Source organism: Corylus avellana, chromosome 3, assembly GCF_965113065.1.
Source record: "Corylus avellana chromosome 3, dhCorAvel1.hap1.2, whole genome shotgun sequence".
Taxonomy (NCBI): Eukaryota; Viridiplantae; Streptophyta; class Magnoliopsida; order Fagales; family Betulaceae; genus Corylus; species Corylus avellana.
In genome coordinates, this window is record NC_142492.1 from 32,911,862 (window position 1) to 32,934,949 (window position 23,088).

General features: G+C 37.5%; 3 protein-coding genes across 3 annotated transcripts; all 3 read right to left on the bottom strand.

Annotated features, from left to right (window-relative positions):
• Positions 1-359: 359 nt before the first annotated feature.
• On the bottom strand, positions 360-10,172 carry LOC132175273 (serine/threonine protein phosphatase 2A 55 kDa regulatory subunit B beta isoform). The gene is made up of 14 exons (XM_059587158.2): positions 9,917-10,172; positions 9,361-9,464; positions 9,070-9,177; positions 8,817-8,936; positions 6,470-6,661; positions 6,281-6,372; positions 5,897-6,015; positions 4,297-4,420; positions 4,024-4,147; positions 3,301-3,369; positions 1,334-1,425; positions 1,125-1,202; positions 925-1,001; positions 360-807 (listed from the first exon to the last, which is right to left on the bottom strand). Exons 1-14 carry the CDS (start codon positions 10,005-10,007, stop codon positions 671-673), a joined length of 1,527 nt encoding a protein of 508 aa, XP_059443141.1. The 5' UTR covers positions 10,008-10,172; the 3' UTR covers positions 360-670.
• Positions 10,173-11,009: 837 nt separating this feature from the next.
• On the bottom strand, positions 11,010-14,928 carry LOC132173583 (cysteine-rich receptor-like protein kinase 1). Its single transcript, XM_088514485.1, has 6 exons — positions 14,169-14,928; positions 13,294-13,410; positions 12,270-12,617; positions 11,873-12,110; positions 11,548-11,692; positions 11,010-11,426 (listed from the first exon to the last, which is right to left on the bottom strand). The coding sequence occupies exons 1-6, from the start codon at positions 14,926-14,928 to the stop codon at positions 11,010-11,012; spliced, it is 2,025 nt and encodes a 674-aa protein (XP_088370611.1).
• A 2,092-nt stretch (positions 14,929-17,020) lies between these two features.
• LOC132176312 (cysteine-rich receptor-like protein kinase 42) lies at positions 17,021-20,162 on the bottom strand. The gene is made up of 6 exons (XM_059588480.2): positions 19,306-20,162; positions 18,841-18,954; positions 18,410-18,763; positions 18,094-18,328; positions 17,602-17,746; positions 17,021-17,507 (listed from the first exon to the last, which is right to left on the bottom strand). Exons 1-6 carry the CDS (start codon positions 20,081-20,083, stop codon positions 17,238-17,240), a joined length of 1,896 nt encoding a protein of 631 aa, XP_059444463.1. The 5' UTR covers positions 20,084-20,162; the 3' UTR covers positions 17,021-17,237.
• Positions 20,163-23,088: the final 2,926 nt, after the last annotated feature.

Genomic DNA, 23,088 nt, shown 5'->3' on the forward strand with positions numbered 1-23,088 from the left:
CCTAGACCGGATCAAGGTGACATTATTAAGGGGAGACACTCTAGGGTGGAAAGTGCTAGCTATTGTTTTGTAGCCTGTAGAGTAACTAAGTCATACATACCAGTCTAATAAAGTGATGTGTTCTTAATGCATGTAAAAAGCACATGCTTTATTATACTATTAAAAAAACGTGCTTCTCACATGCTAAGAGACGCATCACTTTATTAGCTTGTATGAATTAGCTAATTTATGTCCGTTTTTAATTGCTATTTTATAAACTTTGAATGTACTTCACATCTCTAGTTAAAAAAGAAAGAAAAAATTCCTTATTATACTATTTTCTCACTAGGAAAAATTAGATCCAAAATCTTTCTCCGTTCTAATGGAAAATTATTCTTTTATTACACCAAGAAACTGCTGAAAGGTATGCCTCAAGTCAACCCTGTCATCATGATGTCACATTTGTTGGACAATGATAGAGAAGGCTCATCTCTTTTTCCTTTCAAGTTTCAATGATCATATATATATATATATATATATATATATATATATATATCCTTTGCTTTCAAACTAGAACACACCCAAGTAAGATTTGTAGGAAATAAAGACAAACTAATATGCACATAAATCTTCCTAGAATTAGTTGATTTAAGGCATCTTTCTATTGCTAGGAGTACAACTGTACAAGAAATTATGCATAATACATGAACAAGCTATTCCCAGCAGCACAGGCAATTAAATTTGTTGTTGGATGCCATGCCAAATGTAGTAGCTTGGAGCTTAAGTTACAAGAGAATTCATTAGTACCTGAGCTTGAGTTTTCATGCCCTGCAAAATCAGAGAATCGAAGAAGTCGATAGGTTTGAACCACAAAATGGAAGCAGATCAGAATCGCATTTTTCAATAAAAGTCCAAAAGAAAGGAAAAACAATTGCCAACACCAACCAAGGCGATAAAGTCCCCGTGTCAGGTTGCTTAAGGATGACCTTCTAGTCCTTGGAGCAGCATCACGAAGTGGCCTCCTGTTTCCAAGTTGAGGGAAAAAAAAAAAAGGTTCAATAGAAGCTGGGTCAATGTATCCTAAATCAATTCAACCGCTTATGTTTTTGGGGAACAAAGAGCAAGAGAAATAGGCAAAAGCTAACCTGCTGGGACTTTTGCTAGCTTCTATTGTGATCCCTTCTGCACCTCCAGCACCATCGGAGAAAATACGTAGAAGATTGCTAAATCAAATTCAGAGAAGTTTGGTAAGCTAAGCTGCCTTATTTAGAGGGAAACACAAGCACAAAGATGATTTATGACACTCTCTCCCAAGACTTAATTTGCAACTGCAGTTCGGGTAGAAAGGACAAACCTGTAAGATCCAGTTGCAAAATGAGTTCCATCTCCACTGAGGCAGCAATCAAATTTATCAAAGATTGAGTCGTTATTATACAACTCACATAACTGCACAACATATGGCTACTGTCAGCTAAAGGGATACATGTAAATGAACATTGCATTTGGGAAAATTTATCCTTAAAGAAACCTACACAGCATAAACTAATTAAACAAAGTTAACAGCACCATTGGAGTACAAGTATCTCGGTTCTACATAAGGAAACTCAGAATAACACCAACAAGCATTCCTTCAGGAACAAAGTTCAAGGATCATCGTCAATTAAGGTTGGTAATTTAACTTGAAAGTTTTCTGAAGCTCTATACTGAAATTGGGATGTTTACCAACCAGTCATTTGGACTTGTAGGTGCTGAACATCTTTCAAAAGTCATGACCGATCTAATTGTAGTACAAGTTCAAAAGGACAACTTTGATTTGGAGCAGTCCTTGTACAAATTAATACATAACAGGGAAGCTCCTATGTTTGCCTTTTCTCCTCCTGCATAGGGACTGCAAAACCATGGCTTCCACTATATTGTTTTGCATTTTACTTTTTCGAGGTCAATGTTGCCCATCTTGTATGCATTGCACACCAACATGTGTTTATGTGTCCTTCACACAACTTAAATTGAGGATGAAAGGTTATATGGTAGAAGCGATCACTGATCTTTTAAAGATAATTCATTGTGGATCACTGTCTCAATATAGGTGGCAAAAGATAGCGCCAGGCAACCCTTAGACAACTTAGTCACAGTAAAAAAAGAAAAAAGATGATAAAAGAATGAACTAAATAGAATGGAAAGACAAGAGCAGGAGTTTGTGGAGCTGGCACCGCATTCACCTGTCACCACTAAGGGCTTAAGGAAGCTCCATCTAAAACGAAGTCTGACCCACCTAAAAGTCATTCTAATCTCACTAAATCAAAAATGTCACTGCAGTTACTTCCAAAGCTTCTTTATGCCTCCTACACAAATAAAATATAAAATTGGTATGATAGGCACATAGGGGGTGCTCAAGCTCAGGTGCAGTCTTGCAGGAAATTTATCTGGCGATTCACCAAAATCTTCATCATGAAAAATTCCATCATGATGATAAAACTGTGCTTTTGATTGGTGGGTCATGTGCATTTTCTTGTCCCATGGTTCTATCAATAATAAAGCCTATTCAGGAAAGAACTGAAGCACTTTGTTTTTTTAAGTGGAACATCACAAATACTACTGAAGGCTCCTACAGCTAAGCTCATGGACTTTATGTAAAGAACAACCAATTTTTCAAGAACAAATACAATTCTTTTAAAATAAGCTGCTTCTCATGGGTAAACTCATCCTGAAAGAGTTTAAAGAGGGTAAATTTTCAATTTTTTGGGTAAAAAAAGATCCAGTACTCCACATATATTCACGCATGGCCTTATTCTAGTATAAAGATCTATTCACAAACTGGCAGTTCCTGCAGAAGAAATGAGACAAAGAACAATTTCAACTTTTTTGGCCTCACCAGTAAAAAACTTTTCTGTTCCTTTTTTGTCAAGAAAATATAATTCAACCTGCTGGAGTCCAACCAGCAACCTTGAGAATGAATCCTCTGCTCTTTCCACTGAGCTAAGGTCAACATTTGAATCACAAAATGCCAATAGACTGAAAATATAATAGCCAAGCGAGTGCTGTTTTCTAGGAAGACAAGAAAATGAAAGAAGGCTCTCAGTTGATCTGATGAAAGCTAAAACCAGAGCATTCGTTCCAATTGCTTTTGCTTATTGAGTGTGAAAATGGAATTGGGCAAAATCAGTTAACCAACACAACTACAATTGAAGGTGCATAATTCGGTAGAAAATAAAAGGCAATTTCGAAACACAACACTCTTTGCCAACAAACAAAGACATCCTAACATCCGTAAGAACCATCTTTTTTAATTGGTGGTATGAAGAATCATATTGGCTCACTTACCCTAGGATTCAAGTGATCATGAACCTTGAATGTTGTAACCGGAGATGAATCCATATGCATGTCCCACAGCTGCAACAAGAAATAAAGCCTCAATTAGTAGAGAGTAGTGAACTACCGGGTTGTCTTCAAGGTGGTAATGTAGAAGACGATCATGAATGAGAAGATGCATTTGTCATCAAAATTATTACTCCGAAAACAGACCACCAAAGAAGTGTCATGTGTCTTTTAATCACAATATATGAAAAATATTGACATAAAACAAAAGCAAACACAAAAGATAGTACATGCAAGAAATTTAAAACTAGGAGTTACAGAAATCAGATGTAAAGGCAGAAAAAACAAAATACAGTCATGAGAAGTACAAATAATGTTCTTTGGTTGGTATAAAATGTATTATGGGCTTGCCCTTGTGTCAAAATAACTCATCGAAAATAAGCTAAGAAGTCAAAAAATGATCTTTCTCACTTCAAAAAAAATTGTGTCCCCAAACTACAGTGGCTGTAGGCCATAGACTTGTCACATCATATATAAAGAAAATAAGATGATGTCTAATAACTAGATCTAAAAGGAAAGTCTTTTACAAACATGCCTTGAAAATTTGATTGTAATAGAAACTTGTAATCATATTATTCCCTAAATCCATGAATAGTATAAATCTTATGCGGATGACAGTCTGGATGGACATTTTGAATTGAAAAGCCAGGCTCAATTTAGTAATAAGACCTTCAGATTCATGTAATCACGACTTAAGATGTGCCGCCCATCACTTGAAAACTTTATATCAGAGATGGACGCAATGATCTCTGTGAAAAATGATTTAAACCCATGGGATCCTCCATCTTGTAATCTGCAAAATCAAACTCCATATGAAAAATATCAGACCATATTTCCACGTGTTCTGAAATAGTAAAAAAGTACAGATGAAAAGTGAAAGTAAAAATCAAAACTCATGAAACATGGACCAAAAAAAGGAAACAGGAATGGACAGAAACTCACATTCTTGCACTGTGGTCACATAATGCCGAACGCCGCATGTCAACTAGACGAATAAACCCTCTAGAGCTGCTGTATGCAAGCAGATTGCAGTGAATTGGATGGAATTCAGCTGATGTTATGACCTCTGAATAAAAATTCAAGATGTAACAGATATATGAGTGACATAACGTAATAAATCTATGCCTCGGGCCACTTTCGCCTCTTTTTGGTTACTTAAATGGTATATGAGCACATTCCCTTATTGCCAGTGATTTACAGTTAAAAAGGTAAGAAAAAAAAAAAAACACAAGTAGACGGATTATGTTAATGGCCCATGGCACCAAGAAATCCATGCACCTTAATTTATTTGCTGCTTAATCATGTCACATATCCAATGGGCTAGGTTCTCACACCATAACTCAATAAATATATGAATGAGTTGTAAGGTGTTGGGTCAGGATTATAAACAGGTTTGTCAAACATTACCATCACTTGTGGTCATGGCATCTTATAGAACTACATTAAAATTTAATTATTCCACAAGAAAATTGGTTCTGCCTCCAAACCATCAATCTGGAATTTTGAACCAGTTCCAATTTCCAAATACTATGGCTGATCCAGACAAAAGAATGATTAACTACTGTTCAGAGTTCGAATATTGCTCAAAGTTCAAGTCTGCAAAACCAAATGAATCCCACTCTATTCTGCTCATCCTCAACCTCCTCCCCTGATTCTAAACATCCAACAGTTGCAGCTTAGTGTTCAGTAATGGGAAAAAAAAAAGTTACACGTATCAAAAGGACAAATAAAAGGTCTGTCAATAGAATTAGTTAGGTAGTGCAACTTCTTTTGCTGCAACATTCACAATTTATAATCCTTTTTCTCTTAATGTTTCGCAATTCATTGAATCTTAATGCCGAATCGAGTCTCGAATTTGCCCGCTTGTTGGTGGTCTTCGGGGAGGAGGGGGAGTGCCGCGGTATGGAAAATGGTGCCTACGTGCTTTTTTTGGTGTCTGTGGAGGGAAATGAATAATAGGTGCTTTGAGGATTTGGAGGGGACCTGGGAAGACTTTTTTTTTTTTTTTGATAAGTAATGTAGTATATAACAAAAAAAGCGCAAAGCGCCTCTAAGTACACAAATGTATACAAAGGAACCCAACCAAACACCCTAACAAAGCAAAAACCCAGAAAAATCCAATCAAACCAAACACCCAACCAAAGGGGAATACAAGAGACCCAACCAAACCCCAAGAAAAGCCCTAGTGTATCTCAGGTGGACCTGGGAAGACATACTAGCCTCTTGCTTTCATTCTCTGTATCTTTGGACCGTTGCGCATGTCTTTCTAGTATCGATTAGCTATGATGATTTTCTTCTTCGTTTTTCTCTTTCTAGTTAGGTGATCCTGTTGTATACTCCCAGTGTACCTTGGGGCACCTTTACGCTTTTTAATAAAACATTGTATTACTTATAAAAATAAAATAAAAAAATTCATTGAGAATGATGAGAAAAAAGGAGAGTAGGGGATATATAGATGATACAAAATTAGAGTACTGTAAAAAATAAATAAAGAATGTGGCAGAAATTACACCATAAACTCTTTAGAGATTGACAGAATTACCAGTAAGATCCTCCATGTTTGATGGTTTCATGTCAATGATATTGAAACACTGATCACTAATCTCAAGGTTCCACCAGTTTATTCTCAGGTCATCCGCCGAAATAAATGTCTCACCATCACTGTGCATAGATTATGACACCAGATTATTGTTTTAGTGTCAGCATAACACCCATATATTAAGTTTCTACATTACTAAACAAATACTGTTCCTGCAACCTAGAGAAAGGTAAGGGTAAATAGATAAGGAAAAAGTAAAGGCTGGCTAATTTGACAAACTAGAAATACAAATCCTTCTCTCATATTCACCTTTTGTGCTGCAAGGCATTCCCTAAGCAAGCAATTATATTAAAGGTACAATACAAAGGTAGCAGGTACAAACTTCACCTATTATTTGAGATGGAGTTGATGTTAAAATCATGAGCATGAGCATACACCTTTCGACATCTTGTACGAGCAGTGTCTTCAATATCAGCAATCTAGTTACAAAACAGACTACTACAATTAAATTTATATACTAAAGAAAACTGATGCAGTCAACCTGTAATAGACATACTATAATCCACAAATACCGACCTTGGGATGCACTTCTTGAAATGGCAACATGTTTGCAGCCATCTTTTCTGTCCATTCAAGATGATAGCCATTATCAACAGATGGTTTATCTTGCCCACTCATGAAACTCCTTTCAGCCAAAAGTGAATTCTCCGAACACACAAGCGGATTATGGTCAATTTCTTTTACTTTCTTCACTCTACGTTCCTTGACCTGGCCTCAAAAACCACAGAAAGAACAAGTTAGCATTGCCTAAATCATTTTAGAACAGTAGTGACAGGTTGAAACCATCAAGGGTGCAATCTTTATGGATGAGGAAAGAAGAGTTAAAGAAAAGAACAAAAAGCAAAAAGTTTGCAAGTTGTATAAAACTAACAACGCCCTTCATCACTGAAAAAAGGGCTCAAATAGAAATTGTATGAAAAATGCATAGAGGTGTATGATGTTTGTTAAAGTTTGCCAAAGAAAAATCCAGAATTGACGCAAAGATGAACACCACCAAGATGTATGTAAATGATATCATTCAATCTTCCTCTCACTCCTTCCAAATTTCTCAAATAATCAAAAATGTTGCAGCCTTCCATATTATTTGCATCTTCACGCTCCATGCAGTGAAAAATAACCTTCCATCAGGATTCCCCAAAAATGTAACAGTAGTCACTAAGTAACAAATAAGCAACAAAATTGGTACCAACTGTAACATGATATCTTGTAATGATCCAGGGAAAAACGCTAGCCACATCTGTATTATCACTCCAAAATGACTAGTCAAATTGGAGTTTCCCTAGAATTCATTATAAAGCTCGGTTTCATATAGTAACTATGCAATGTGAGACTTAGTACTCATGAATATCTTTATAAACCACCCACTTTATGTGAGTTACTCCTCATCTTTCCAATATGAGACCGAGGTCTTACACACTCTCCCTCTTAAACTGTTGATGTCCTTGTCATGATCACGTCACGTAGTGTTCCAATACCACATGGTCTGCTATTATTAGGTGGCTGATACAATTTATAAAAACTCAAGGAAAAGCTCTAGCCACGTCTAAGCTATCACCCCAAAAAGACTAATTAATTTGAAGCTTTCTTAGAATTTTTTATAAAGCCTATTTTCACCTAGTAACTAGGCAATGTGAGGCTTAGCATTCATACCTATCTTTATAAACTACCTACCTTGTGTAGGTTACTCCTCATCTTCCCAATATAGAACCGGGGTGTTAGATATCCACTTGGCTTTTATGACAAGTACCGCAATCAGGCATCTCCACCATTTCTGGATTTCAATCTTATCTATTACCACTTACTTGGTGGAGAAAGCAACTTTCAAGCTAACAAAACAAAGTACGTTTTCCCTAGACAACTAATGAGGAAAGAGACTCCCTATTGTCCACTAAGGCAGGGAAAAAAAAAACATCTAGGAAAATGTTTTTCCTGACAGTTTGTCTAATTATATATTCATAAAAATTTGAAACAAAATTCGAGAAATATTTGTATATAACATTCCAGAATTTATCTGGGATTTCAGTTTCCTGCTCAAAAAGAAAGTTTTAGTGGCCCAACATGCCTTGGGGAGACCTTTGGGAGCAAACCCTCTTACTTATATAATGAAAGTGCCAACATCCCTCCCTCCCTCCTTCTCTCTACCACCTTTCTGGGATATTTCCAGACAGCTAGAAAATTGGGGACGAAATTATTAACCCTAAATAACTCTAACTTTCAAAGGACCATCTTTCTCTGTCCTCTCCATCCAACCTTAGTCTTCAGCATTAATGAACATCTAAATGAATAGAAAACCAAATGATTCACACAAAACAAGCTTCCAAAATTGAAGACCCTATAAGGATAGAACACAAATCCTATTTTTTCTTTTCCATGCTAAGCCAACAACCGAAGTAGTCCACTAAGACATATTCCAATTTCTGTACTCGGTTCCCTTCTTTAGTGAGTCCCATGTTTTCTTCCCTTGACAATATACCACAAATAAGTCTCCCGCCCATTCTAATCCACCCTTACTCTCATCACCTTTTTGAATATCTAGTCAGCCTACTCTCAAATCTCCAACCCATACACTCTAAAGAACATAATCGAAATTTTGGATATAGCAAGGGACTAGTTAGATATAGGCTACAATAAGCAACTTGACCAAAGAGAAATTTTCAATCCAGGATAACTAATCTTAACTAATCAAGAGAAGAAGTTGACAAACCACTCAACCTTCATCTTCTAGGCATAATGTACAAAAGCATTTGGATCTCTAAACTTTGAGGGTAATACTCAATCCTTTTTAGTTGTATGTTGAAAATATTTTTATTGTGCAAAATATAAAGCCTTAGAGATAGAGTTACTTATTCTGAAATACCCATACCTTCCACAGTTTAATCGTCTTATCATTTGTAGAAAGGATAAATTGCGATCCATTCTGTGTTGCACACCATCGTACTTTGCTGATCTTCTCTTCAATTTCCAGACTCTTCAAATAATCAAACTAAAGAAAAGGTATACCATCAGGATCTGCAACACACATAGGCAGCACAAGCGAAATGCACCAGTACACTAAAAACAGCCATATAATATATATCATAGATCCCATATTTTCAAACATAAAGAATAAAGCATACCTCAGGCTCATGACTCTGAAACTCAGTCTTATACTGGAATTGAGGATGGCCTGTGAAACTAAAATCCAACTGCTCCAACTCATTCCGAGAAAGGTGCGGATTCGAAGTCTAATAAGCCAATAATTAATGATAAAAAGATCATAAACCCAATTTACCCAACTTAGATGCCAAACAACCACTACAGCTGCCAGCCTAAACAACAAAATAGCCCAGAATGAATTCAGAAAAAGCTTCCTAACTTCAAAGTAAAACATATTTAGAAGCACCCTATAATGAATGGTTGATTCTTACATCTTTCCCATCCTTTCTTTCGAAAATTACAACACGGCCGCCCCGATCTCCAACGCCAAGGTAATCTCCACTCTTATCGAATCCCATCGTGGTAATGATATCAACTAAAAGAAAGGCCAATACTTAATTTAACAATATTGTCAAGAATAGGAGAAATTCTTTGAACAGTTATATCGAAATAAAACAAAGCTCTAGCTTAGTGTCAAACTTTCTCGAAGTTAAGTAAGACCACAGTATGTTTGGTTGCTGCGAAAACGGATGAAAAGAAAACAAAAACCTTGTTGTCATGTTATCAAGTGCCTTTGTTTCTCAAAAAAGAAAGCTCAACTATGCTAAGCCACGCATCAGACTATTAACGATTCTTCAAATTATTCACCCTTTCCCAAATGTTCTAAGCAAACAAACACACACACACACAACACAAGACTCCGTTGAGCAAGAATTACAACTTTTCCCGGGACCGACACCACAATTATCAAAGTTTACAAGATTAAACATCTAATTTCTTTTCCCACAGTTTCTCAGTAACCAAACACGCACACAGAGAGAAACTAACCATCTTGGACGTCCTCTCCGGGAGCTCGTTCGCCGAAGACCTGGGAGAACTTCCACTCCAGAGGAGTGCGAGAGTCTGTGCTCAAAGTCATGGCTGCTTTCGAAGCGACAACGTTTCGATCGGTCCCTCACGAGCCCGCCATTAGAAGCTAATTTATGGGATTTTCACAAAGCCAAAGCTAGAAGGAAAGGGAAAAAAACAGACGGGGATTCTATTTCTCGGTTGGAGTGACTCAGTGAGATTCTGATTCCTCCCAGTTTCTATTATCTCCACTCGAAATCTCCGAGAAATTGTTTTCCAGATTATGCGCCAAAATATGCATTCTGGGGCCGGCCCACCTTTGTTTTGGGTTATCAGATGGGCTAGAAAAGGCATCCAAGGCCATGTCATTTATTTGACCAATTTTTGATAGTTTTAAATTTGTATCACATTAGTGTCGGTAGGGGCATTTTTGTCTACTGAACCATGAAAGTCAGTTAAGTCGGTTAACTAACCGACAAAATAGTTTTAACTTTTTTGGTTAATCAGTTAATAGGTGATCGGTTAACGGTCGGTTGCAAGTTTTTATGTTAAGATTTATCAACTTCTTTTACATAATCAATAAAGCATATGCTTTGTAAATGAAAAGAAAAAAAGTAAATTCATGCAATGCTGACCAAAAGGACAGCTACAAATTAGCACGACAAAACAATAAGGAAACTTACAAGATAAAATTCAAAATTCACTTGAAAAATCGGTTAAGTCAGTTAATTATCAGTTAACCGACAAAAAAAAAAAAAAACCGCCTACTATATCAAACCGAAATTGAAACTGCATTTTATTTCCGCCCAACATTAGGGGCGAATAGCTTACCTATGAATCTTTAAGATATTTTTATATTCGGGGATCAATTTGGTACAACTACAAATCCCAAGAACTAATTAAGTAAATTTCCCCAACAGAAAGCACCTAGCTATGTGACAAAACTTTCACTATTATTACATATTACAAAGCTTCCCTCATTGCAATGGCTAGAATCTAACTCCCTCTCCATCAATCTCTAGAGAATTTGAGGTCAATCTAGCTTGGCTCAAGTGCTGGAAATCTTGAAAGACTAATTATCTGATCCAGGAATGCCCACACTGGCAGATTGGGCACTGTAAAAAGTGGTGGCTTCAGCTGGCGGTTGCCCACTTGAGATTGAGGACTTGCTGTTGGACAAAGAGAACCCTTCAGTTGTTGTTTTCCAGTTTGAGGTCAAAGTGATCGTAGAATAAGAATTATTGCTGGAGTCATCTGAACTTAGGACACTAGCATTCAAGAATGGAGGTTGTTTGGGTGGGGGGATGACACATTTTTCATTGTTTAGCATCTCAACCACTTCAAACACGGATGGTCTTAGTGCAGCAGAAGCTTGAGTGCAAAGAAGCCCAATTTGAAGCACGTTGGAAGCCTCTCCCACAGAATATACACCATTCAAGGCAGGATCAACAGAGTCAGTAATTTTCTTTGCCTTGTAATTCCTCCAAACCTGATGACAACAATGAAAGACAGGACACCAGGCTGCCTAGAGTCAGACACTTTCATATGCTTAATATATATATATATATATATCATTATTTATTAGCAATGCAAAAGGCAATGAATCTTACAGAGTGCAAAACTGAACTTGATCCTGTCGTGAAAACAGTGTTCTTCCTGCCACATACAACCTCTAGAACCAGCACTCCAAAAGCATAAACATCTGCCTTTTCTGTTAGCTGTCCTCGAACAAGATATTCAGGAGCCATATATCCTCTACAGCAAATGTCATAGTTTAGAAGAAAGAAGAAAAAAAAAACAAAAATTCAGCGACATTTTCATAATGTGACTAATTGTGTGTCAAGTTTGTAGAGATTCAAAAGATAACATGAGGGTATATAATGCAGAAATTATACCAAAAGCAAGATAAGACTAATGGAGATAGTTTGTGCTTACAGTGTTCCTGCTACTCCTGTGCTAATATGAGATTTATCTGGCGCGACACATCGAGCAAGTCCGAAATCAGCAATCTTTGCAGTAAGATTCTCATCAAGGAGAATATTGCTGGTTTTTATGTCTCTGTGGATTATTTTTTCTCCACAACCTCCATGAAGATATGCAAGGCCGGCTGCTACTCCGGAGATGATATCAAACCGCTTCTGCCAGGTTAGGAGAAGGATTGTGTTGTTCTTACCTGCATAAATAGACACCCAGAATCTAAGTCATAGTCATCCTCCATTTCAACATTCAAAGGACTACTGTTAGAGAAGTTGGGAAACCAGGGGCAATGAGTAATAGAAAATGATGGTATCATAGCTATTGAACTTGAAAGCAAACTTATTGGATTACTCACCGAAAATTATTTGATCAAGGCTTTTGTTGATTACATATTCATAAACTAGAAGGCTTTCTGGGCCCTCAATGCTGCAACCCAAAAGCTTAACAATGTTCTTGTGTTGAATGCGGCTGATCAAGTTCACCTCATTGAAGAACTCATCCGCCCATTGCCGCGTATTGAAGAACAATCTTTTAACTGCAACAATTGTCCCATCATGGAGAGTGCCCTTAAACACAGAACCAGCTCCACCTTGGCCTAGCTTCCTCGAGCCATCAAAAGAATTGGTGGCCTTCTCGAGCAATTCATACTTGAAATTCAAGGACTTGTCCACAGAAATTGAAATGTCAGCAAGATTTTTTTTCTCTGCAGTGAAGTAAAAGAAGACTGAATCATTAATAAGCTGAGGTAATTTGATTGATTTCTTTTGCACACACTTTACTTATACATGTGATTATATAGACAAGAATTGTAATGTGTAGTGGTTGGTCAGATTGCATGATCAAAGCATTGTGATTTCCTTGTTTAGTGGTGGCTTGATTTTTGATTAATTTGGCTGCTAGTTCTTCATGCTCCCGCAAGTGAGACGTGTGTTATATGATGTTGAGATTGGTCCTCATGGAGATAAATCGGTGTGATGTAATGAGTTTGGTGAGGATGTTGGCCAAGTTATCCTTGTTAGAAAGAACGTGCACGTCTAGCGCTTTAAAGGCAACTTTATCTCGGACAAAATGAAAATCAATCTTGATGTATTTGGTTCGTGCATAAAAGGCTGGATTTGTCGTTCGTATGTCATATGTGACACCAATGTTATCACACAATAGAATGGGAGAAGTGGGAAGAAAAATGCCTAGGTCACAAAGCATGGATTGAAGCCAAATGAGTTCAGTAACAGTGATTTATGATTTCCTTTGTTTGGTAGTGATTTGCCTGCTGGTTCTTTGATCATAACATCATTTAAAATAAAAATAAAAAAATAAAAAAAAAAAAGAACTGAAGAGGCTATCATGACAGTTTATGTTTTTTTTTTACAGAATTGTACCTGTTTTCCTCTCTGATACTCTCTTATGTACACCACATATGAGAGCAAGCATAGTTAAGATAATTGCTGCCAAAATGCCTACTATGGTGACCCCAACGATGGTCGCACCTGGAGATGCTGGAAAGAAGAAAGGAAATTATTAGTAAGATTATTAGCAGCCCCAAGCAGAGATGAAATGCCATAACATAAATTAAGAAAGGAATTTATTATAATAGAGAGTAGGGATCAATCATGTCATTGAGGATTACAAGCTCTTGACCAAATGAAACAAACAAGAAAGAAAGGGCCTAATGTGGGCTCTTCAGGTTTATAAAACTCAGATAAATCCACTGATCACATAAAGCCAAACTCAGAGAGATCTATTACATAGCTTTATATGTTTGTTAACCCAGTTTTTTAATCATTTTATTTTTTTGACTATCAAAAAAGTCAAAAAGTCTTTCGGCTTTATGTCACGTCAAAACACTTTATAAATCAAAACACAAAAAAACTACCTTCTAAAAAAAGTATCAAAACACGCCTGTTTTGAATTCCATCAGAAATGACAAGATCAAGCATAATCAAATCTCAAGTCGAACGTTAAATCTAGACCACCATACCCAACATTCAAATTAAAATACTTAAAAGCAATGCTTCCAAATTAGAAGTGTTAGAACAATGGTTAAAAGCAATGCTTCCAAATCAAACATGTTGAGCCCCATTCAGAGAAACAGTGACCCCCGTGGGAAAGAAAAGTATTAAAAACTTCAAAGAAGAGTTATCTTGAATTATCAAAAAATCAAAAATCAAAAAAGGAATACGAAACAAAATCAAAAGCGCCCAACAACGCCCATGCTACTCAAAACAATTGGTATGTGAGAGTTACCGATTCTTACCTGATTCCTTAGGCAGCTCAGTGACATTGCGAGAGAAATTCTCCGTAGAATATCTCAAGTAACAACCAACATTCATAGCCGTGCCCTCGGAGGCGGGCGCGCACATACTTACCTTTAGCGCTGCATTGGTCAGGCATTTCCTGCAGCTATCAGGCGTCAGTTTCTTCCAGCACTGAGCTACTGCATAAACAGCCTCCACCCCTCCCTTCTCCCCTGCCAATGCGAACCCATTGTTCATCGCCGCCGTCGTAGTCACATCCTGGACGGCTTTATAAACCCTTTTCGCAAATTCCCGTCCGACGTACTGATCACTGGTAACAGCTCCGGCACGCCCACATTTCACCGTATCAAGGTTTCTGTTAAGCGGCTCCTCAAAGAATTCATGGGTATCATAGCGAAGGTAGCAACCGTCAAGATAAATGCGGCCCGAGTCGGCAGGAAAGCATCTGGGGAGCTCTGTCCGGCCCTCAGTCTGACAGGCTATGCAATCGTTGTGGGAGAGAAAGCTAAAGCACTGGGCAAAGGTGTAGATCTGAGGAGCCGGCGAAAGAATAGACACGGCTGACCATCCGGATTCATCGACTTCCTCGGTGAGATTATCCATAACAACAATGAAATTTGGAAGGAAGTCCAGGATGGTGCCCCTGTTTGAGGAGCCGCACAAAAGGACGGGTCGAGGGTCGGAGAGGAAGGGCGAGAAGAAGAAGAAGAAGAAGAGGAATATGAGGAACACCCATTTGGGATTTTGAGGAATTGGCATTTAATTCAAATGGGATGGAGGGGTTGCTCTGTTTTCTTTATAGAATTCAGAGGAACAGAACATGTTTGATGGATGCTCTGTTTCTTCCGTTTTACATATTTTTTGGAGTTGGAAGAAACAGAGTAGATTAACGTTTATATACTTCTTCCTCTCTCTCGCTTCCTCTATCTCTCTGGGGTTTTCATGAACACAATCAATAATCATAATATTGATTCAGCAATGAAAATGGTTATAACTTTAGCAGTAACAGTAATCACAGCTCCAGCGAAAAAACAACAATCAGTAGTAATAAGCAACTGTAATGTTAACAGCAGGATGATCACTACAACACCAATTGAATAACCACATGGAATGGAAAGGAGGAGGAGAAAGTGATTAAGGGAGAGAGAAGGTGAATGGCGCAACCTCAAATTAAAAATGACTTGGCAGCCTTTTAGCGGCAGGGGTTGGCAGGATACTTGTTTTCCAAACTTCTTAGTTATGGATGAGCGGTCTCTTCTCTCTCTTTTTTCTCTCATTTGTTGTGTCTCTCTTTAGTAACATGTGTCACAATATGATTGGTGTTGATACAGTACATTAACGGATTCCATCAACTTTTCTATAAGCAAGAACTTGTTTTTTCACTTTTTAAATCCTAGAAAACTATTTGTTCAAACCACAAACCAACCAAGTTAGCATTTATCCCATTTTGTTATATGGTGTTGCCTTGTCTCAAGGCTCGTACTTTCTATTTTATTTAAAATTGAGAGGATCCTTGTCTTTATATAAACGTGGCGAACTCTTCTAGTGACCGACACTACATCAGGGGAGTTGCCATAGAAGCTTTGCCCCTTGCTTTACAGAGATTGTTATGAACCGACTAAATTACTAGATTCTCCTAAAATGCTAGCTAAGCTAAGAAATAGTATTAGTTCTCTTCAATCAAATCAATAAGCTTTTTGATTGATTCAGAGCGCCACCCTCCTTCTTAAAACCCAATGAGGGGGGCCGAAAAATGGAGAGGGAAAAGGCGACATACGACACCATTTATTTTTTATTTTTGGCAGAAATGTGACTACTTTCATTTAGTCTTAATTAGTTCTTCGAATGTGTGAGACAAGATGGTAGTCAAAACTAAACCGATAATAAGCCTGCTATTTTTCAATTGGTCCATTGCACTCACCCATCAAGCAAAATGTAGTTTTGTTTGAGCAAGATTATCATAACAGCTCTTGGAATAGATTCCCCTTTATGATTTTTCATTTTCTATGTTAATTGACACAGCATGTTTACATGATGGTTTTTGTGTGTTTTTCTTCAATAGAATGGGGCTGAAAATTAAGAAAGATGCATGAAAGGTGTTTTGCTAAAAATGGTCTTCCAAGAGCTTCAACAATGTCTAATTAAGCATTATGGCAGTGAAATAAACCACTTAATTTTAGGAATCCAACATGGAAGGGATGTCCAACCGCTAGTGACAGCCTTGGTATTAACAAAAACAGTTTGTGTGTTTGTTGGCAACGGCATTGAGCTGCCTGTCGGATCAAAAAACTCATCCTTGTAATGACAACACAAACAACCAAGAAAATAAAGACCAACTGAATGTGGCTTCAAGGCATTGTAAATATAAATATGGTGGAAATGTTGACAACAAAAGGCCAAAAAAAAAAAAAAAATACAAGTTGTCAGTCACAAAAGGAAGATTAAATAAAAGAATCTTCCTGTGGATCTTTTCTTAAGAAGAAAATCGTGACCCTTGTGAACCAAAGTCATGGCTCCGCCACTATTAACTATTTGATAAAACCAATAGATGCACACATGATCTACATTACAACCAATCGTTAATTGGCATGAGGTATGGTTAATGACTCAATTTGAGAGATGGACATGAGAGGGTTAGCCTCCCGTTAGAAGGGGCCGGCCAACCGCCCATCATCTAGGGAGGGGCGGTGTCCCATTTTAGACAAATAACTTATCCTAAAAATCTTTAAGACATTTTCGATACCTCAGGGATCAATTTGGTACAACTACAAATCCCATAGACTAATGAATAATTTGGCTAGAATCTAACTCCCACTTCATCAAAAACACGAACTTGGAGTAGATTTACATAAATACAATTGCATTGGGTCCTTATCTTTTGCTCAAAGATAGCATATATTGAAAGTACATCGACATTCAGTATTCTCCTCCAATCTTTAGAGAATTTGAGGCCAATCTAGCTTGGCTCAAATGCTTGAAATCTTGAAAGAAAAGTGGACACTTCAGCTGCCGGTTTCCCATTTCAGGACTTAATTGTTAGAAGAACAAAATGATTCAGTTGTTGTTTGCTACATCGTAGTATAACTAGTAGTGGAGCTGTCATCCGAACTTAGAACACTAGCATTCAAGAATGGAGGTTGTTTGGGTGAGGGGATGACACATTCTTCATTGTTTAGCATCTCAACCACTTCAAACATGGATGGCCTTAGTGCAGCAGAAGCTTGCGTGCAAAGAAGCCCGAGTTGCAGCACGCTGGAGGCCTCTTTCTCAGAATATATACCTTTCAAGGCAGGATCAACAGATTGAGTGATTTTGTTTGCCTTGTAATGCCTCCAAACCTGATGTGCAACAATGAAAGCCAAACACTTTTCTTATGCTTAATATATAATATTATCACTATTTATTAGCAATGCAAGAGGCTATGAATCTTACAGAGAGCAAAACTGAACTCGACCCTTGTGAGAAAACACTGTTCTTCCTACCGCTTACAACCTCAAGAACCAAAACTCCAAAAGCGTAAACATCTGCCTTCTCTGTTAGCTGCCCTCGAACAAGATATTCAGGAGCCATATATCCCCTACAGCAAATGTCAAGTTTGTAGGGATTATAATGTAAACACTAAATCTTAAGTTGTATGTTGAAACAAGTAGCTCATATCCTCTCAGGCATAGTAAGTAATATTGAAATACTAGTATGTTATGCTGTAACCCTAAATAATTGAATAGTAAAATAAAGCCACATCCTCCTACAGACGTAGGTACATTGTTGAACCACGTAAATCTGTGTCTCGATTTTCTCTTGCTCTCTCTCTTTTTTGTTTCGGTATTATTCATCATTATTGTGCACGGTAATAACATTGTACGTAAACAATCATGTAGACCAAAAGCAAGACAAAACTATATAATGGAGACAATTTGTGTTTACAATGTTCCTGCAACTCCGGTGCTAATATGAGATTTATCGGGCGCAACGCATCGGGCAAGGCCAAAATCAGCGATCTTTGGAATGAGATTCTCGTCAAGGAGAATATTGCTGGCTTTAATGTCTCTGTGGATGATTTTTTCTCCACAACCTCCATGAAGATATGCGAGGCCATCTGCGGTTCCAAAGACGATATCAAACCGCTTCTGCCAGGTTAGGAGAAGGAAAGTGTTCTTACCTGCATAAATAGAAACCCAGAATCTAAGTCATAGTCATCCACCATTTCAAAATTCAAAGGCAAACATATTGGATTACTCACTGAAAAGGATTTGATCGAGGCTTTTGTTGGGTAGGTATTCATAAACTAGAAGGCTTTCTGGGCCCTCAATGCTGCAACCCAGAAGCCTGACAAGGTTCTTGTGTCGAATGCCTCTGATCAAGTTCACCTCATTGAAGAACTCATCCGTCCATTGCCGCGTATTGAAGAACAATCTTTTAACTGCAACAATTGTCCCATCAGGGAGAGTCCCCTTAAACACAGAACCAGCTCCACCTTGGCCTAGCTTCCTCGAGCCATCAAAAGAATCGGTGGCCTCTTCGAGCATTTCATACTTGAAATTCAAATTAGACTTGTGCACAGAAATTGGAATTTCAGCATGATTGTTTTTTCCCTCTGCAGTGAAGTAAGAAGACACCGAATCATAACATTAAATAAATGAAACTCAGGAGGCTACCACGACAGAATTGTACCTCTTTTCGTCCCTGTTAATCTCGTATAGCCTAATAGTGCACCAATGAGAGCAATCAAAGTTAACCCAAATGCTGACAAAATGCCTACTACGATCATGCCAAAGGCACACGAATCTGGAGATACATGAAACGAAAAAAGGAAATTTTTAGTAAGATTATTAGCAACCCCATAAATTAAGAAATCCCGTAACATAAATCAATCATTTCATATTGAGGATTATAAATCAATCATTTCATACTGACGATTATAAATCAATCATTTCATAAACGAAGAAAGAACAGAGCTCTGTTTTCTGTGTGTCAGGAATTCCATCGGAAAAGACAATACCAGGCAGAATCGAATATTAAGTCAAATATTAAATCTAGACGACCATACCCAAGATTCAAATTGAAAAACTTAAAAGCAATGCTTTCAAATCAAACATGTTGAGCCCTATTCAGAGAAACAGAGTAACTGGTTCTTGCCTGATGTTGCATTAAGAGTGGCATTGCCATTGCCAAAGAAATTATCCGTAGAATACCTCAAAAAACAACCAGCATTCATAACCCGGCCCTCCGGGGCGGGCGCGCACATAATCACCTTCTTCACTGCATTGGACAAGCACTGCTTGCAGCCATCAGGGTTGAGTCTCCTCCAGCACTGAGCCATTGCATAAACACCCTCCACACCTCCCTGCTCCGCCGCCACTGCGAACCCCATTGTCCCCACCGCTGTCTTAGTCACATTATGAATGATTTTACGAACCGTTTTCTTGAATTCCCGTCCGATGTACTGATCTCCGGTAACACCGCCGGGATTCCCACACTTCACCATATCACGGCGTTTGTCAACCGCCTCGTCAAAGAAGCTGTAGTTATCATACCGAAGGTAGCAACCGTCGAGATAAATGCGGGCTGAGTTGGAAGGAAGGCATCTGGGGAGCTCTGTCCGGCTCTGAGTGTGACAGGCTATGCAATCGTCGTGGGAGAGAAAGTCATAGCACTGGGCATAGGCGAAGATCTTAGGAGCCGGCGAAGTGATAGTCAGGGCTGCCCACCTGGATTCATTGACTTCCATGGAGACTTTATCCATTGCAACAATGAAATTAGGAAGGAAGTCCGGGATGGTGCCCTGCTTTGAGGAGCCGCACAGAAGCCCGGCTAGGGCGGTTTCAGGGTCGGAGAGGGAGGGAGAGAAGAAGAAGATGAGGAATACGAGGAACAGCCATCTGGGATTTTGAGGAATTGACACTTTGAGTTGCATTTAATTCAAATGGGATGCAGAGGTTGCTATGTTTTCTTCATTAGAATTCTTCAGAGGAACAGAGCATGTTCCATTGCACTCACCCATCAAGAAAAATGTAGTTTTCTTGGAGAAATGCAGGATTTATCATTTTATGAACATACCCTTTATCATTACATGATGGTTTTTTTGTTTTTTCTTTAATAAATTGGGTCTGAAAACTAAGAAAGATTCATGAAAGGTGTTTAGCTGAAATGCCAAAAGCAAAAGGTCTTCCAAGGGGTTTAACAACTGTCTAATTACGTATTAAGACCGTTAAGCAAACCACTTAATTTTAGGAACTCAACATGGAAGAGATATCCTAATTGTGAACAATATACTTTAGTTGTCTAAGACAGCTGGTGACAGGCTGACAGCCTTGGTCTTAACAAACATTGTTGCCAACAGTATTGAGCTGCCCTATCGGATCAAAAAAAAGGGCAGGAAACCGATTCTAATGCCCATACCCTACTGGGAACGAGGCGGGAAAGTATGCTTTATAAATAGAAAGAAGGCAACTCTTTTAGGTACGATCCCACTCATTTACTCACTAGTAGTTGGTTCAACTTCTCCAAATTCCAAATGTTGAATTAAGCATCAAAGTGATCCTCGTCGGCACATCCGGCAAGCTCCCTTACCTCCTTTTTTTTTTTTTTTTTTTTTCTTTTAACACACATTCTCCATTGGAGTCATGGTGTGTGGTCAACTCAGGGCCGGCTCATGCTCGCCTAGGGCCCCCAATTTAATAAGGCTCAAAAAAATATATTTTTAGTTAAAAAAAAAATTTTATTTTGGACCAAAAAAAAAATTGAAGGCCCAAATTTTGTTTAGTAGGGCCTAAAATTTTTTTTTATCAAAATTTAAGGTCTCAATTTAATAAGATCCCAATTAATAAGCCCACTATAAATTTTAAAAATAATTCGAAAAATAAATTAAAAAGGACAAAGCATTAAAGCCTTATACATCATTACGCCAATTCCCTAGAGCTCCTGACGCTACAGTACATGCCTACATCATTCACTCATCCTCTTGGCCTCTTTCTAGAAATTTTTTGTTTTTTATGAGAAAATATAAACGTTAGAAATAAAATATTACCATTTATTTTCTATTTATTATTTAGCCATCTAGGGAAAGCCAAGAGCCAAAAATATAAACTGCTGTCAACCATGGGCATTTTAAATATCAGTCTCTATATTTGTCACTTTACCTCTCCTCTTTACTTGCTCTTTTATGAATTTTTCTTCTCTGCCTATCTCATCATTTTCTCTTCCTCTCTGACTCCGAGTGATTAAGTCTCTTGTCCTATCTCCAAGAACTGCTTCATAATTCCTTTGCCAAATCAGGTTTTATTGTTCTATTTTTGTCCTTTATTTTATTATAGTCATAATTTTTTTTTGATAAATCATGTTTGTTTAATTTGTTAGTATTTTTAATTAAACATGTCTACTAGAAAATATGCATCTGGATATGAAAAACTTTTAAAAAAAAAAAAGAAAAAAAAAAGTAAACAAATTGATTGAATCTCAAAGAGGAGCTCTAAATAAATTTGTTATTAGCAATAAACAAAATATTGAGGATAATTTAGGTGAAAAACTCATAAATAAACAAGAAACTCATCAAAAAGAATTAGAAGATAATGAAAATGTTATTGATGTATCTAAATTTATTGCTATATATATATATATATATATGTTACTTTAAAAAAAAATTGAATTTAAAAAAAAAAAAAAAAAAATTTAGGCCTAATTTCAAAGTTTTGCCTAAGGCCCCAAAATATGTTGAGCCTATCAATAGTTTGGCACCTTCTGTGAGAATTGAATTGCAAATCACTTAGAAAAAGACTCTAAGCTGAACACCAGGTTAAAGAGTATCTGGTGCGACAATGTCGGTACCTTTGATCACTCCATACTTCATGCCACTTAATATCTCGACGATATAGAGGTGCTATTGCAAATCCAAGATGATCCAAACCTGAAGTATTCGGGAAAGTTGAAGTCACCTCCCCACACAAAAACCTCAAGACAAGTACTTTCAGCTTCATCAGGATCACAAACATGATACCAATGTTGTCCGGCTGTAGAGTGAGAAATTCATTGGGATGAAGATGGCGAACGAATGACTCATATTGGCATACTGTCAACGTCATGGAAATGTTTGTTTGGAAGCTCTTAAGTCTATATTGATGATACATGATGTTTTTTAAAGTTATATGATTAATTGTCTCAAATCATTTATTCCCGCTTTATGTTATTGTATACTCTAATAATTAGTGGTATGTAGTGATTTCAGCTAATTACCATTTAATTAGTTTGGAGGCACTACAAGTAACACTCCAAATTAAGTAAATTTAAGTATTTGATTTTGGGGCGTTAAAAGTAAAACCTTCTAACATTAGGGTTTTTGCATAAAACCTTTTTGAGGAGTTCGAGGTTGATTTTAAGGATTATCCCTACGATCATGTCACACATATGCTTTTATCTATCTTCTATTGCCATACTATTTGGATATATAAAACATCCGTACTCTCCACTTGCACAGAATTATTTTATAGTGATGTGAACTCAACTTTTACGCACATCAAATACTTGAAAAAGAATGAAATTGAAAAGAATCGAAATGTCGTGTAAGTATTTATGATTGCATGCATGTAAAAGACATAGAACAATTACATCATATGACATAATTTCTAGTCATGAGCCTACCATTATACGAGTATGGTCATATGGTCCTGTTTTACGTTTATATTTTGCCACTTGGATCTAATGGGCCAAATAAGTGATCGATTCAGCCATGTACAGATGATGGTCACTATAGATCATCGTTGGTAGTGTGGCCCATTTGGGGTCAGACCCGATCGAACTATTATGGTAACCACTATTATACCTCATTGAGGCATTGATGTAATATCAAAAGTTTCTCGAAACACGTAAACCCTACTAAGAAGGGGTTAATGGCTCAGATAAATCACATGATGTTGAGCTAAGACT

What these genes read in the sequence shown, in the direction of transcription:
- LOC132176312 (XM_059588480.2), bottom strand. Translation starts at nt 20,083, where the DNA reads ATGCAACTCAAAGTGTCAATTCCTCAAAATCCCAGATGGCTGTTCCTC. An exon ending in ATTAACAGGGACGAAAAGAG is followed by an intron (nt 18,764 to 18,840) that starts GTACAATTCTGT and finishes ACTTCACTGCAG; the next exon opens with AGGGAAAAAACAATCATGCT. An exon ending in CCTCGATCAAATCCTTTTCA is followed by an intron (nt 18,329 to 18,409) that starts GTGAGTAATCCA and finishes CTATTTATGCAG; the next exon opens with GTAAGAACACTTTCCTTCTC.
- LOC132175273 (XM_059587158.2), bottom strand. Translation starts at nt 10,007, where the DNA reads ATGACTTTGAGCACAGACTCTCGCACTCCTCTGGAGTGGAAGTTCTCC. An exon ending in CGGAGAGGACGTCCAAGATG is followed by an intron (nt 9,465 to 9,916) that starts GTTAGTTTCTCT and finishes CCTTTCTTTTAG; the next exon opens with TTGATATCATTACCACGATG. An exon ending in AAAGAAAGGATGGGAAAGAT is followed by an intron (nt 9,178 to 9,360) that starts GTAAGAATCAAC and finishes TTGGCTTATTAG; the next exon opens with ACTTCGAATCCGCACCTTTC.
- LOC132173583 (XM_088514485.1), bottom strand. Translation starts at nt 14,928, where the DNA reads ATGCCAATTCCTCAAAATCCCAAATGGGTGTTCCTCATATTCCTCTTC. An exon ending in TGAGCTGCCTAAGGAATCAG is followed by an intron (nt 13,411 to 14,168) that starts GTAAGAATCGGT and finishes TCTTCTTTCCAG; the next exon opens with CATCTCCAGGTGCGACCATC. An exon ending in ACAGGAGTAGCAGGAACACT is followed by an intron (nt 11,693 to 11,872) that starts GTAAGCACAAAC and finishes CATTTGCTGTAG; the next exon opens with AGGATATATGGCTCCTGAAT.